Source organism: Chelmon rostratus, chromosome 2 (genome assembly GCF_017976325.1).
Source record: "Chelmon rostratus isolate fCheRos1 chromosome 2, fCheRos1.pri, whole genome shotgun sequence".
NCBI lineage: Eukaryota > Metazoa > Chordata > Actinopteri > Chaetodontiformes > Chaetodontidae > Chelmon > Chelmon rostratus.
Window position 1 is genome coordinate 2,737,153 of NC_055659.1, and position 13,807 is coordinate 2,750,959.

The 13,807-nt window shown below is 43.9% G+C and overlaps 1 protein-coding gene across 1 annotated transcript in view; it reads right to left on the reverse strand.

Annotated features, from left to right (window-relative positions):
• Nucleotides 1-1,013: 1,013 nt before the first annotated feature.
• angpt4 (angiopoietin 4) overlaps nt 1,014-13,807 on the reverse strand; it is a 44,941-nt gene continuing 32,147 nt past the window's right edge. The window contains exons 2-10 of the mRNA XM_041951280.1: nt 11,616-11,771; nt 11,424-11,545; nt 7,250-7,334; nt 6,605-6,752; nt 6,313-6,425; nt 5,327-5,428; nt 5,069-5,235; nt 4,598-4,731; nt 1,014-3,775 (exon numbers count right to left, since the gene is read on the reverse strand). Of these exons, the coding sequence (XP_041807214.1) occupies nt 3,615-3,775; nt 4,598-4,731; nt 5,069-5,235; nt 5,327-5,428; nt 6,313-6,425; nt 6,605-6,752; nt 7,250-7,334; nt 11,424-11,545; nt 11,616-11,771 (1,188 nt within the window). The 3' untranslated portion in view covers nt 1,014-3,614. The remainder of the gene's footprint in view (nt 3,776-4,597; nt 4,732-5,068; nt 5,236-5,326; nt 5,429-6,312; nt 6,426-6,604; nt 6,753-7,249; nt 7,335-11,423; nt 11,546-11,615; nt 11,772-13,807) is intronic.

A 13,807-nucleotide genomic window follows, 5' to 3' on the forward strand; every position in this document is an offset into this window, starting at 1 on the left:
GGGAATGTCATTACACAAGTGATAAATGATAATGACACAATACTTCCTAATTATAATATACTGTAGCTACAGGAAAAATATATTTTATTTATTTTTTACTTACTTGTTAAAAATTAGGTAAATATAACTGACAAATGATGATGATGCAATATTTACTTCTGATGAATGAGGGAAATTCAGTTTAAGATTTTAGTTTTCAGATTCAGATTAATTCAATTAAAATTGATACACATTTATGATATCATTGAAATTTTAGCCTACAAATGTAACTTGAGACCCTGGCTTCAAAAAAGTTTAGATGCCCTGTTAAACATAAATAAAACAGAATATGATAGCTCTCGAATCCTTTTTCTGTTCAACTGAAAACAGTACAGAGACAATATATTTAATGTTTGACCTCATCAGCTTCATTAATTTTTGTAAATATCTGCTTAGTCTAAATTTGATGCAGCAACACGTTTCAAATAAGTTGTGACAGGAGCAGCAAAAGACTGGGAAAGATGTGAAATGCTCCAAAAACACCTGTTTGGATCATTCCACAGGTAAACAGGTTGATTGGTAACAGGTGATAGTATCATGATTGAAAGGTTCAGTGGTTCACAGCGAATGGAGCGAGGTTCAACACTTTGTGAGCACATGATTGGATAAAGAGATTAACACCTGGACTCAGGAACACTTCAGGAAACTGCTTTCAGGAAACACAGTTTGATTGTTAATGACTGAATTCAGTTTTTATTTATGAGTTTCATCTTTTCTGGAATCAGGGATGTGCAAGTGACAAATACTCCAAAATGCAAAATACCATCAGTAAATATTTGTGGACATTTTAAAAAAGATGAATTTTTTTCCAACAGTGGACAGCTGAGTGAGGGAGAAACAGTCACACATCACACCTGTAATACCACCTCCGATCGGCTTTATCAACAGATTTTATTGTACAAAATACTGCAGACTGTTTACAGTTGAGTGGACAAGCTTTGCTACACATACACAGTAAATTAAAACACAAGTTTTAACCTGCAAAGGTGAAACTTGTTAATGTTCGCAGTATTTGAAACAGCTTCAACACAGAGCAAACAACACACTGTAACAAAGAGAGCAAAGATTATTACACTAAACTTCCTGTTCCATAAAGTGCATTTTAGTACAGAAGTACAGACTTCTTCATCCTGACAAAGAACTCTATAGGCTTCATATACAAAACTGTACTGAGGACTGTTTAAAGGTGAATGCTGCAGGATGACGATCCATCACTACTGTCACATTTGGTCCAGAATAACTATGGGATGTATTATCATGAAGTTTGGCACAGATGGTGTTCCCAGAGGATGAATCTTTGCTGTAGCGCCACCTGCAGGCTGGAGTTTGTGGTTTTGGTTGGATGGATCGCCATGAAATTTTATACACACATTCACATCTTGTCAGAATAAATTGTACCAACCTGAGCCTCCATCGCCATCATCAGTCAAGCCTCTAATGTGTCCAGTTCTTTGGGTCGTGACATTCCCATGAGCCTCAGCTGTACTTGCAAACACTCTAAACTAAGATGGTAAACATGGCAAATATAATACCTGCTAAATATCAGCATATAACCATTATCACTGTGGTCATGTTAGCATGTTGATGTTAGCATTTAGCTCAAAGCAGTGCTGTTCATGGAGCTGCCAGCACGACTGCAGTCATATTTTTGTTTTTTGCAGCATTTATTGTTGGCCACAATAACAGATAGCGTACGCAGCACTCTGCCGGCTAATACAAGCAGAATATTGACTGAGCTGCTGTGTGTATTAACGCGTCAATATGAAATCAATCAGGCTGATGTTATTGGTTACAAATCTGTTTTGTGCTCCTGCTTCTTCAGATTTTTTCCAAACAAAGAAAACACATTTTTCTGAAGCAGGTCGATAAATTACACAAATATTTTATAATCAAAGACTCACAGACTGTCACTCACTTCTATGACTGTTTAACACACACACACTCTCACACACATCCAGTCCTACTGTCACACTCTGGTAACAATAACCTGCTAATGATATGTGAGCAATAACATGACGACACCCAACCAAAACATTTGTTGTTGTCTGCTTTGCTTTGTGTCACAAGATGAAGTTCTGTCATTCATCTGGGTGTGTGGTGTGTGTGTGTGTGTGTGTGTGTGTGTGTGTGTGTGTGAGTGACAGAAAAGCACAGTTCAGATGATTACAATCTAATTCAACTGAATAATATAAATATGTCCTGTAACTCATTTAATGTCTGTATGAGTGCCATGAGTGTGTTTGCCAAGATAAAACATGGAGTCCAACTAAAAACGAGGAAACGATCAAGCTGTTTGGCGTAGGAAGATGATTAAAGCAACATTTGTGTCTCAGGATCTGGACTCTCTGCTCTGATTTCTGCTTTTCTTTGATTACTTCTTTCTTACTCATTGTCCAGACTTTTTATCCAACATAAAATAAGAGAATAAAGATTAAGTTGGACTTTTTAAATTTGTCATTTCTCACTAGGATCATTTCTTTGTCCTTCCTCCCTTTGTTGTTTCTGTATGTATGTATGTTGATCAAGACCGAAAGTGTTGCTGAATCCAAAATCTGGCATATGGTACAAAAAGTGTGATTACTTATCCATCGCTGCTCTGCTCCTGAATAATAACTGAAGCCATGATGTCTCCAGCTGCATGTCTTATAGTTGTGTCCTTCAAAATTCATCAGTTTTTATTTATCATGTACAAGTCTGTTAGCTCCCACTAACAGTACACACAGCTGGGGGGATGTGAGCCGTCATTTGTCCACTTGGCCGTTCGGGCATCTCAAACATCCATAAAGCACAATCATCTGTGTGCTTCTCAAAAGTCTTTGAGTGCGAGGAAGAAAACATCGTCGCTCATCCTCAGATCGACTTTGACCACATCGATGAGATGCTTTGATTCACACACCGTTTTCTCCTCACACACGTGAAAGAGTTGATTAATATGCGTAAACATATAAACACATTAAAACAAGTCAAAGTATCAAAGCGTTTCAGAGCGAGTTGACTTCTTTCATCCAAACTGCACAGTTTTCATGTCTTCAGATGCTTTATCGATCCATCAGCAGCCTGTTCGGCTCTGATCAGAATGAGATCAACTCCTGCTTGAATTTTGTTCTTGTGTGCATCAGCAGTCTTATACACTTAATGAAAAAAGCAACTGAAGTCAAGTTCATGACAGCAACCTTGGTGCAGCTGCTTGTTTTACTCTTCTTCTTGTAGCATCTGGCTGTCAGACAGAGAAATAATCCACACTGATTGGCTGCATCTGTAACCTGACGGCGGTAGAAAACATTGCATCACTGGACTCAGAAGCGCTTCTTCGCTTCACGACCTCTGCGTTCGTCTGATAAACTCTTCTCAGGGGGTGCTGATAGAAGTTTTAGGGTTGTACCATCATGGTGGTGGATTGGAAGGTTGTGGGTCAAACTGTTGGGTCATACCATCATGGTGCTGAAGCTGAGGGATGTTTCACACCATCAGGGTGGCATTTTGGAGGAATGGCCACAGAATCATACCATCATGGAGGTGGAGGGGTGTTGTTAGAAGTCATGGGGTCGTACCATCATGGAGGTGGAGGGGTGTTGCTAGAAGTCATAGGGTCGTACCATCATGGAGGTGGAGCGCAGGGAGTAGCTGGGGCCTCTGAAGTGGTGCCACTTGATGCCATTGAGCTTCCTGATGTTGTGGCCGACGGTGTAGTAAATACCATTCAGGTTGGAGAAACCACAGGCGTCAAACCACCAACCTGATGGAGAGAGAGAGATGGAGGAGGGCAAAGAGAAAGATGAACAGTGTGAGATGAGGAGGGAAGACGACAGAAACAAGCTTTTGGGAAAATATCGCTGATCGTGATCCTCCATCAGAAAAATATGTATTTTGTTATTGTGTGTGATTTATGATGGAGAGATATTACATAATGCATACTGTTTAATAAGCTTTTATTAAACAAATCGATTGTTATCGTTTTGCCGTTCCACCCTGTGAAATCAGCATTTACTTGGAAATGTGTTCTGCTTTCCAGGAAATGAACATTTCCAAATGAGAAACTGCTTTTTTTGAGAAATCTGCCTCCAAAATGATTCTGACCTGGAAGATGGAGCAACACACAGAGCCCAGAGGAGAGGGGAGGAGAGGGGAGGGGAGGGGAGGGGAGGGGAGGAGAGAAGAGGAGAGGAGACGAGAGGGGAGGAGAGGAGAGGAGAGGAGAGGAGAGAGGAGGGGAGGAGAGCAGGAGAGGAGAGGAGAGGAGAGGAGAGGAGAGGAGAGGAGAGGAGAGGAGAGGAGAGTAGAGGAGATGAGAGGAGAGGAGAGGAGAGGAGAGGGGAGGGGAGGAGAGCAGGAGAGGAGAGGGGAGGAGAAGGGAGGAGGGGGGAGGAGAGGGGAGGAGAAAGGAGGGGAGGAGAGCAGGAGAGGAGAGGAGAGGGAGGAGAGAGGAGAGGAGAGGAGAGGAGAGGGAGGAGAGAGGAGAGGAGAGGAGAGGAGAGAGGAGAGCAGGAGAGGAGAGGAGAGTGAGGAGAGAAAAGAGGAGGAGAGGAGAGGGGAGGGGAGGAGAGAGGAGGAACTTTACCTCCAGTGAGCATCAGGGCACACTTGCAGTGGTCACAGTTGTCGTTGTCCTGGTCTCGGGTGCTGAAGCCGGTCCCGTGGGTGGTCAGGCTGCTCTGTCTGCCCGCTGTGCCGCTGTAACCTCTCAGATACAACCTGAGCGAGAGGAGACGAGCTGAGTGATCAATGAAGTGAAGGTTTCGAATTCAGCTGGTTCAGTTTGTGGACCGAACAATTGATCAGTTGAAAGAAGGAGCAGCAGATTAATCGATAATGAGAAGAAACTATTAGCAGCACTTCAAAGCTTCGAGGCTTCTTACATTATGTTGACACTTCAACATTACAAAGCTGTTTTTTTTTTTGAGATTGTGATGTCGATTCATTTAATTTCGGCGTTCTGCGCGGTCGCACACTCACACACACACGTATGGTGTCGAGTCTGCGCAGGATGTGTGTGTGTGTGTGTACTGCAGGTGGTGTAACTGTTGGCTACCTGTACTGTTGCCTCTCATCGGTCAGTGTAAACCGGTCGTACTGGGAATGGGCGGAGTTTCCCTCCCAGTCCTTCAGCTCCACCCTCAGAGAGTACTGACCCTGAGCGGTCAGCAGGTACAGAGCTTCATTACCCAGCCAGTGTTCCCCCAACACGTCCCCGAAACCCTGCCGGGGGGGAAGAGGTGCAGCCTGATTATGAACAGATTTGTTATTTTAACCTTTATTTTGGTCCATCGCTCCAAACACACAAACACACCATTTTGTATTCCCTCCAGCTCCTCTGGAAGTCCACGCTGCCGTTAAACCGCCGCTGGAAGACCGTCCAGCCTCCACCGCCCGTCTCCATGTCACAGTACACCTGGAAGAGAAGAAAACACACTGTGAGGGAGAAGTTTCCTGCAGCTCCTCCTTCAGTAGATGGTGCACTCTGTTAGAGTACTGATCATCCATCAAAGACTCCACTCAGCTCAGCATGTACAGCCTGTTCAATCCTCTCTGCTCCGACGTTTCTGTATGACTTCCTTACCGACCCTCTGCGACTCAGGATTCAGTATCTGACGCTCCAGACTCCAGTTTCACAGTGTTGTGTCTTCAGTAAGGAATCAGCAGCTGCTTGTCTTCATAATAATAATTAGCTAACGATCTGAATTTCTCCACAGCTGTTCAGAGGAATCACAGCCAACATGTTCACGTCTCGCACAAGAACTCTTACAGCTTTAAATCTGCCAAAACACTCCACATAAATCTGTCCTGTTCACATAATACTGAGCAATTCTCAACAAAATCCCACTCCATTACTGCAATACTTGAATATAATATCAATATTGTTGCAGGATTAGGTATCATGTGATGGTATTATGATGAGATTTGTGTTTTCTTTGTCTTAAAGGAATGAATGACACATGCTTTTATGTCATAAAATCTACATTCATTTCCTGGGATGAATATCTCCTTAAAATGTATATTTATATTGAGATATATTAGGTTGATAATATTAGCACATATATAGATATATATTGAAATATAGTGGATATTGTCAATAATGGCAAGATGAAACTAGCTGTTGATGAAATAATCGACTTATCGTTTCAGCTCTCTAGTTTCGGTGTGTCACACAAAAGAAGCACCTCAAACACTGACAGGGAGGAGGAGGCAGGTAAGAGCGGGAACAGGTGAGCGTCATGTAGCATTGAGTGAGTCATGTGACTGAAACACCTGCAGCTTAGATGTTGTTGGTCGTACCTGCACAGCTTCAGACCTGTTGCCGATGTAGATGTGATACAGACCACTGACAGAGTAACCGGCCTTGTAAGCATCTGCACAGTCCCTCCACATCTGGCTCCTCGGGGGTGACCCTGAACACACACACACACACACACACACACACACACACACACACACACACACACACACACACACACATACACACATAAAAGAAGATAATATATGAAAACATAAAATGCAGTAAAATCAGAGCGCTCTTACTGTGAAGTTTCAACAATGTGTGTGTGTGTGTGTGTGTGTGTGTGTGCACCTGTCGTGGTAGCCACCATGTTAATGAGTGTGTGCACAGACTCCATCAGCTGAGCCTGCTGCCTCTGCAGAGCCGTGTTGTTGCTGCTGGCGACTCTCAGCTGCCGCTCTAAAGACTCGATGGCCGCCATCTGAGTCCTGATGACGGACTGGAAGAGAGAGTTTGAGTCCTGTTGAATCTCTCTGTGCCGTCGGCCTGGACTTCACACATCAGAGCTGTAACTTTAACGCACCACCTGGTCCTTCATATGTTTTTTCATCCAACCTTGAACGTGGAGTCTTTTTTATCCTTTCTTGCTTTTTACTTTTTTTGTATTTTATTCTTTCCACTTTACAATTCTAGATTTTATGTTCACGTCAGCCAGCTGAGACTGAAGTAGTCTGAATGAACAGAAACAATAAAATAAACCTTCCGCACACTTCATTTATGAGGTCACACTCTTCTACGCTGAAAGCTTGACTTCATAAATGTAAAACTCAGGCTGGCTGATTCACATAAAAATGTCCCTGAAGTCCTCCTGACCTTATTTATGGTATATACAGTTAAAACATATGACATATTAATATGTGCACACCTGTTTAAACAGACACTGACAATGATGATGATGATGATGATGTGAAACATTGAGGTTTCTACTGACTGTACCTGCAGTCGGCTCTTCTCCTCCTTCATGTCCTCCAGCTCTCCTTTCTGCTGAGACTCCAACTTCTGAACTTTACTCTCCAGCCGACTGAAAGAAACACAGAACAAACACAGAACTTCAGGCCCACGGAGTCATGTGACACATGTGAATGAGCTGTTTCACATTAACCATCCATCCATCCATCCATTCTCTTCCGCTTATCCGGGGCCAGGTCGCGGGGGCAGCAGTCTAAGCAGGAAAGCCCAGACTTCCCTCTCCCCAGACACTTCCTCCAGCTCTTCGGGGGGGACCCCGAGGCGTTCCCAGGCCAGCCGAGCGACATAGTCCCTCCAGCGTGACCTGGGTCTTCCCCGGGGCCTCTTCCCGGTGGGGCATGCCCGGAACACCCTCCCAGGAAGGCGTCCAGGAGGCATCCGATAGAGATGCCCGTGCCACCTCAGCTGGCTCCTCTCGACGCGGAGGAGCAGCGGCTCTACTCTGAGCTCCTCCCGAGTGACAGAGCTCCTCACCCTATCTCTAAGGGAGCGCCCCGCCACCCTGCGGAGGAAACTCATTTCAGCCGCTTGTATCCGAGATCTCGTTCTTTCGGTCATGACCCAAAGTTCATGACCATAGGTGAGGGTGGGAACGTAGATTGACTGGTAAATCGAGAGCTTTGCCTTTCGGCTCAGCTCCTTCTTCACCACGACGGACCGGTACCGCATTACTGCTGCCGCTGCACCGATCCGCCTGTCAATCTCACGCTCCATCCTTCCCTCACTCGTGAACAAGACCCCAAGATACTTGAACTCCTCCACTTGAGGCAGGAGCTCTCTTCCAACCCAGAGGGGACAAGCCACCCTTTTCCAGTCGAGAACCATGGCCTCTGTTTCACATTAACATCCACTCAAAATGCTCCTCTAGTCGGTGCCAGCCTGCATTTCTTTTCCTTACAGATAGCTGGAAGGTAACATGAGATGATGATTACAACACGATACAACATCAATCACACTTTTGCAGCAGCTGGATAACGGCATTCTGGGAAATGTAGGAAATGTCAAAACTGTGAAGGATTGGAGGAGGCAGGTTGTAAATTACTGTATGTCATCACAGAATAACTCTTGGAACGTCTCATATTAACATTAAACTGTTTATCATGAAGGTTGTGTGTTTGTCAGAGGGAGGACACAAATCCAAAGTATTTGTACAACAAATCTGTCCGTAATGGACCAGAGGTTGTAACTCCTGAGTTACTCCCTCTTGCTTGAGAGGCCGTAAAACGGTGAAATAAAGATTAATAACCCGACCATCATTCTTTCTGCCAGAGCGGACTGCGCTCCACGTTATCTCTGCAGCTGAACCAGCAGAACGGCTGCTGAAAATAGACTCCAGCCCGCAGTTAGATCAACAACGCTGGAGCCAAATGAATGAAACCTGATGAAGGAGTGGCAGCGGCTTCGGAGGCAAATATGAGACACTGAAAGTGTCTGAATGTCCAGTTCACACTCATGTTTCTGGCTCTGAGCGCAGGACAAGAGAACAGGAAGTGTGCTGGAGGTCTACAGGAGTTGGGTGGGAAAATCTGTCTTCTTCGCTAATGTTTCCCACAAAAAGTCCCAAGCTGTGTGTGTGTGTGTGTGTGTGTGTGACGAGCTTCTGATGCCGTACCAAAGTGATTAGAACAAGACGACGAGTTTACAGCCATGCTAGCAGCTCTGTGAGGCTGCACGTATGCACAGCAGTGCTTGGAGCAGATGCAAACATCTGCATGCTAACACACTCACAATGACAATGCTAACAAGCTAATTTTTTAGCAGGTAAAATGTTTACCACGTTTAGTGTGGTTAGCGTGCTAGCATAAACACAAAGTCCAGCTGTATCAGTCAACACGGCAAACAGGGAACACTTACCTCTACTTCACACTGTAAATATTTAAAATCAACTTAATTTCTGACCTTCAATCAATAGGAAGGTAAATTGATTTTGGGATGTAGCCTCCACGATTCTTCAGTTCAGTAGCATGTGAATATCAGTACATTAACACCCAGATGTGCCATGTCAGACCTGATCATATCTGGAGCTTTTCGAACCAAACTTTACACCGTGAAGTCCAGTTTGTGCTGAAGTGTCGCTGACACGAGTCCAACATCATCCTCCATCATCCTCTGATGTGCGGCTGTATCATGTGACTCTTTTACACCTATGAGTGATATCATGTTACATCAGCAGGTGAGACTTTGGTCACATTAAGAGCTGAAACACATTTTCAGCTCCCGGTTCTGATCACTTCAATATGCTGACCTGCACATGAACGAGGCAACATCACTTACTGTGATGAAGACTGATGAGGAGTCGCCGATCGTTGTGGCGCTGCGGTTTGTGCAGCATGTGTGTGTGTGTGTGTGTGTAGATTAATGAGTATGCACATGTCCCCAACTCCATGCAGACTCTGTGTGTATGTGTGTGTGTGTGTGAGCTCTGGACTCTCTATGCTAGCTGAAAATGTGTGTGTTGCATTAGGATTTCAGAAATCACTTCTAACCATTTTAGAAAAATTCATTACAACCTGGAAGTGTTTAAAGTAGAAACCAAAACATAAAAAAGACATCAAAACTATCTGTTTCCACTGGAACACATTGATTAAAAGCTGTGAAACTACAACAGAGAACTGTCAGAAAACCAAAACCCGGAAAGGAAAAACAGGGTTCAGTGTGTTCAGTAAGTATTTACCTTTACATCAAGAGAGTACAAATCTGTAACTCTGCACAGGAAAAGATCTGAGCGTCACGCTCTGAATTATACATTTAGCTGAATTACTTTAAGCAGCACTACGGTTTCTTCGACCTGTTCCACCACATTAAGTTCTGCTGCTATGAAGAAAATAATCAGAGCCAGCTCTCTGAACAGCAGGACGCTACTGTCAGGCTTTTTAAAAATGTTTTCAGGTACATTAAAGGATTAAATGCTTTGTGGTTGAGGAAATGTTCCTACCTGTAAGGCTTTTAGAGAGTCCTGAAAACACGCGAGGTTATGTCTGGAATGTCACTGAACTGACTGGTCTTATTTCTTCATCTGATGTGCTTTAAGTTACAGAAACTAACACACACGTCTGCTCAGGAGTGTGACGGGTTCAACCGAGCCGCTATTTCACTGACATACAGAGAGAAACTGACGGCAAAGAGGAAGTGAGCAGGCGCTGAGTTAATGAAGAAAGCATTCACGCCGAACACGAGGAGGCAAGAAGAACAGGAGGGATGTTTGTAGGAAAATGAATGTAACTCACACACACACACACACACACACACACACACAGCCGGCAGCTTGGCAACTGCAAACATCTGCTGAGTCAGTACATAAGCTGACACAGAGAAGACACACACACACACACACTGTTTGTATCACATCTGTTACTGTAAACAGAGAACATGCTTGATAATCACTCTGCATGTTTTACAGCACACCGTCCAAGTTCACCTCACAATGAAAAATAGCGCAAATATTGTGATTCCAAATATTGGCGAGTCTCGCAGCAACAGCTGCGGACGAGTTTCCATCATCTCTAATGACTTGCTTGTGTTTCAAATATTCTCACTGTTAAGTTGTGAAATCGCTGATAAGGCTCTTCTCTTTTTTTTCTCCACTCGGGGTCGACTCATATTTGGGTCGGAGGAGGGCGGATGTAATCTCACCTCAGTAATTCAGCTTTACTGTGGAAAAACCACATCGGACACAAATTACTGTGTTTAGAAATGTCTTCAAACATGTCGGGGGGGATTTTTAACAACCGACAGCTGTTTGTCATATTTCTTTGAACTTAAAAATGAAAAATCTAATTTTAGAGAGCTCAGGAGGTTAACAGCTGAATCACAGGTCATGATGAATGTTATGGTTTTTTTTTCTGGGGTCTTTTTTTTGGGTCTTTTTTAACACATTTATTAGAGACTGTGAGAGCAGAGAGATAACAGGAAATGAGGTGAGAGAGATGGAGAATGACATGTGACATTTCTACATACTCAACCACAGACAGTAGCCACAGACATGGTCGACACCTCTTGACAGCTGCTGTTACGCTTTGCTGCAAGTAGCAGAAAGTCTCTAAATAAACGTGTTTTATTCTTTACTCTCAGTAAAAATCCGTCACACTGTGATGTTTCTGTCTCAGATCCAGCAGGCTGTTTTAACACACCACACTTCTACCTGTTCTTGGCTCGCAGCTGACTGATCTCAGACGTCTGCAGGAGCAGCTCCTTCTCCAGCTTGTTGGTGGACAGAGAATTCTCCAGAAGCTGGATCTCTATTCGAGACGTGTGGTTCAGCACCTGGTGGAGGACACAGCGTTAGATCCAGGACGTACGGAGCGACGGGCTCGGCGTCTCGGCGTCTCGTTACCTTGGCTTCGACCACGTTGAGTTTGCGCGTCTGCTCCGCCGTGTGCGTGAGGAGGTTTGTTCCGATCTCCAGCATGGTGGCCGCTTGGTTGTGAACCACGTGTGACGGCACATTAGCGAGGTCCGGCTTCATGCTCTTCTGAATGACGTTCTCCAGCTGTGGACGGAGAAGACAAACAAATCAGAGGGTGAAACTGAAGAAACAGATAACACGGGAAGGAAAAGACCAGAAGAACAAGCCGACATGGACTTCATGGTTTCCTTCCACAGTTTACAGGAACTTTCTTTTACTTTCATCAGCAAATACACTTTCAAATGCAAGAGGTGAGCCGTGTTGAGTCTTTCCAGAAGCTCAGCATTGAAATCGTGCATTCTGAGCACTAAAACCACCCACTCGGTGCATCGAGTTCACCAATTCAAACATGAATAATCAAACATTCAGGAGGTCTGGTATATAAAGACGCAGTTCTCTCCATCTCTGGGAATATCAACCGGTGCCAGCTCGCACTGGCATGCTGTGACCTTTCACCCCTGACAAATAAATAATCCTTCCATCCAGCCATCCATTCACCCCTCGGACTCCACGTCTTCAGGATATCAGTGCCACTGAGAAGCACAGGGAGTTGATAAATATACCGCTGGACCAACAAACAGATTGGTCCCAGTGGGACGGCCAGTTACCAATGAGACTGTTTGATGGGTCACTGGGGGGGAAGTTCAGGCCACAACGCCCAGATCACATCTGAGGCTGCTGTGGATCCCTTTTCTTAAATGAATCAGAAAACTGTTTCATCATCAGCCTCATTTTCACTCGAATACAAGACGTTTTGGTAGAATTCATCACTTTTTAATCGAGTGATGAGAACTGAGATGCTGAAGTCTTCACTGTGTCCTCGGTGCAGTTTGTTCTCTCCATTATCACTCTGCTGATCCGGTCACAACATAAAGCTGGTCAAAATCTGATCCGTCTTCACTTGAACTCTGTGTTTAGTCCACCTCAGCCAGCTAGTGCTGCAGCACTGCTCTCCACTCCTACAGCTGGCTCCAGGGAGCATCATTCAGCTGCTAAGAGTAGAAACCAGTGCTGGTGAAGAATTATTTGGGCACAGTGAATGACTCCGTCAACAATGCTGCCAAAATGCACGGATTCACTAAGCTGTGATGCTAACTACGATTATCATTAAAGCGTTCATCGCATTCTCCAGTTAAAGGGAAACTTTGCTGATTTTCAACCAGCTTCATAACATCACAACGTGGGCAGAAAGTGCAAAATGAACAATTTTTGTATGGCCGCCTCCACGGACACAAAGAGCACAGACGTCAGATCTCTCTCTCAGATCATGACGGGAAACTCTGAAACCCTGAATCTCACCTCAAATGTCTTCAGTAGCATATTTTAATATATCGTTTAACTGTCATTTAGAACCAGAAGAGCTGAAATCAAGCTGTGCGCTGCAATGCATTCTGGTTGTTGTAGGGGTTTTTTTTACCTTTTGTGTAAAATTGGATACCACAGCCCCTTTTCTCTTTTGTGTGGTCAAAAAACACCAATTTAAAAAAAAATATCTGCATATTAGACAGCCCAGTTTTATTAAAAAAGCATCTTTCCTGCAGTGAAATACCCCTTTAAACTTTATTCACATCATATCAGTAATTAATGTAGAGCCATTTCTCACATCTCACATCTGTTTCTTCAGTGTGTCAGATACATATTTAATGTTTTAGAAGCAGACACCCAACTCTAATGGACATACAGCATGTGAGAAAGTTTCTACCTGCTCAAATAATTAGTGGCACACTGACTCAGATTTGGGTCAAAACAGCCAAAGATGATTGATTTTGACCACAAATGGTGGCCAATGACGAATCAAAGTCAGAAAGTCTTCTCACATAATTTTACTAAAAGAAAAAGATCACATGCACCTGGATGCATCATAATGTTCACAGAGAAGTGTAGGAGTTATGTGTCTGATTTCTTTCGACAAACTAAGTGCAGCACTTCATGAGAAAAAAAGGAACGATGCTGAGAAACACTGATTCAGACCAAAAAGGAATCACTTATTTCATGACTCACAGTCAAACTTAATTGAAATCAGTTAACTAGTTTAACTAGTTTGAGAAATGAAATGCAAAAGGCTTGAAAACACAAATCTGACTCAAATGTGCTTCATCATGACTGCTGAAGGCTGACAG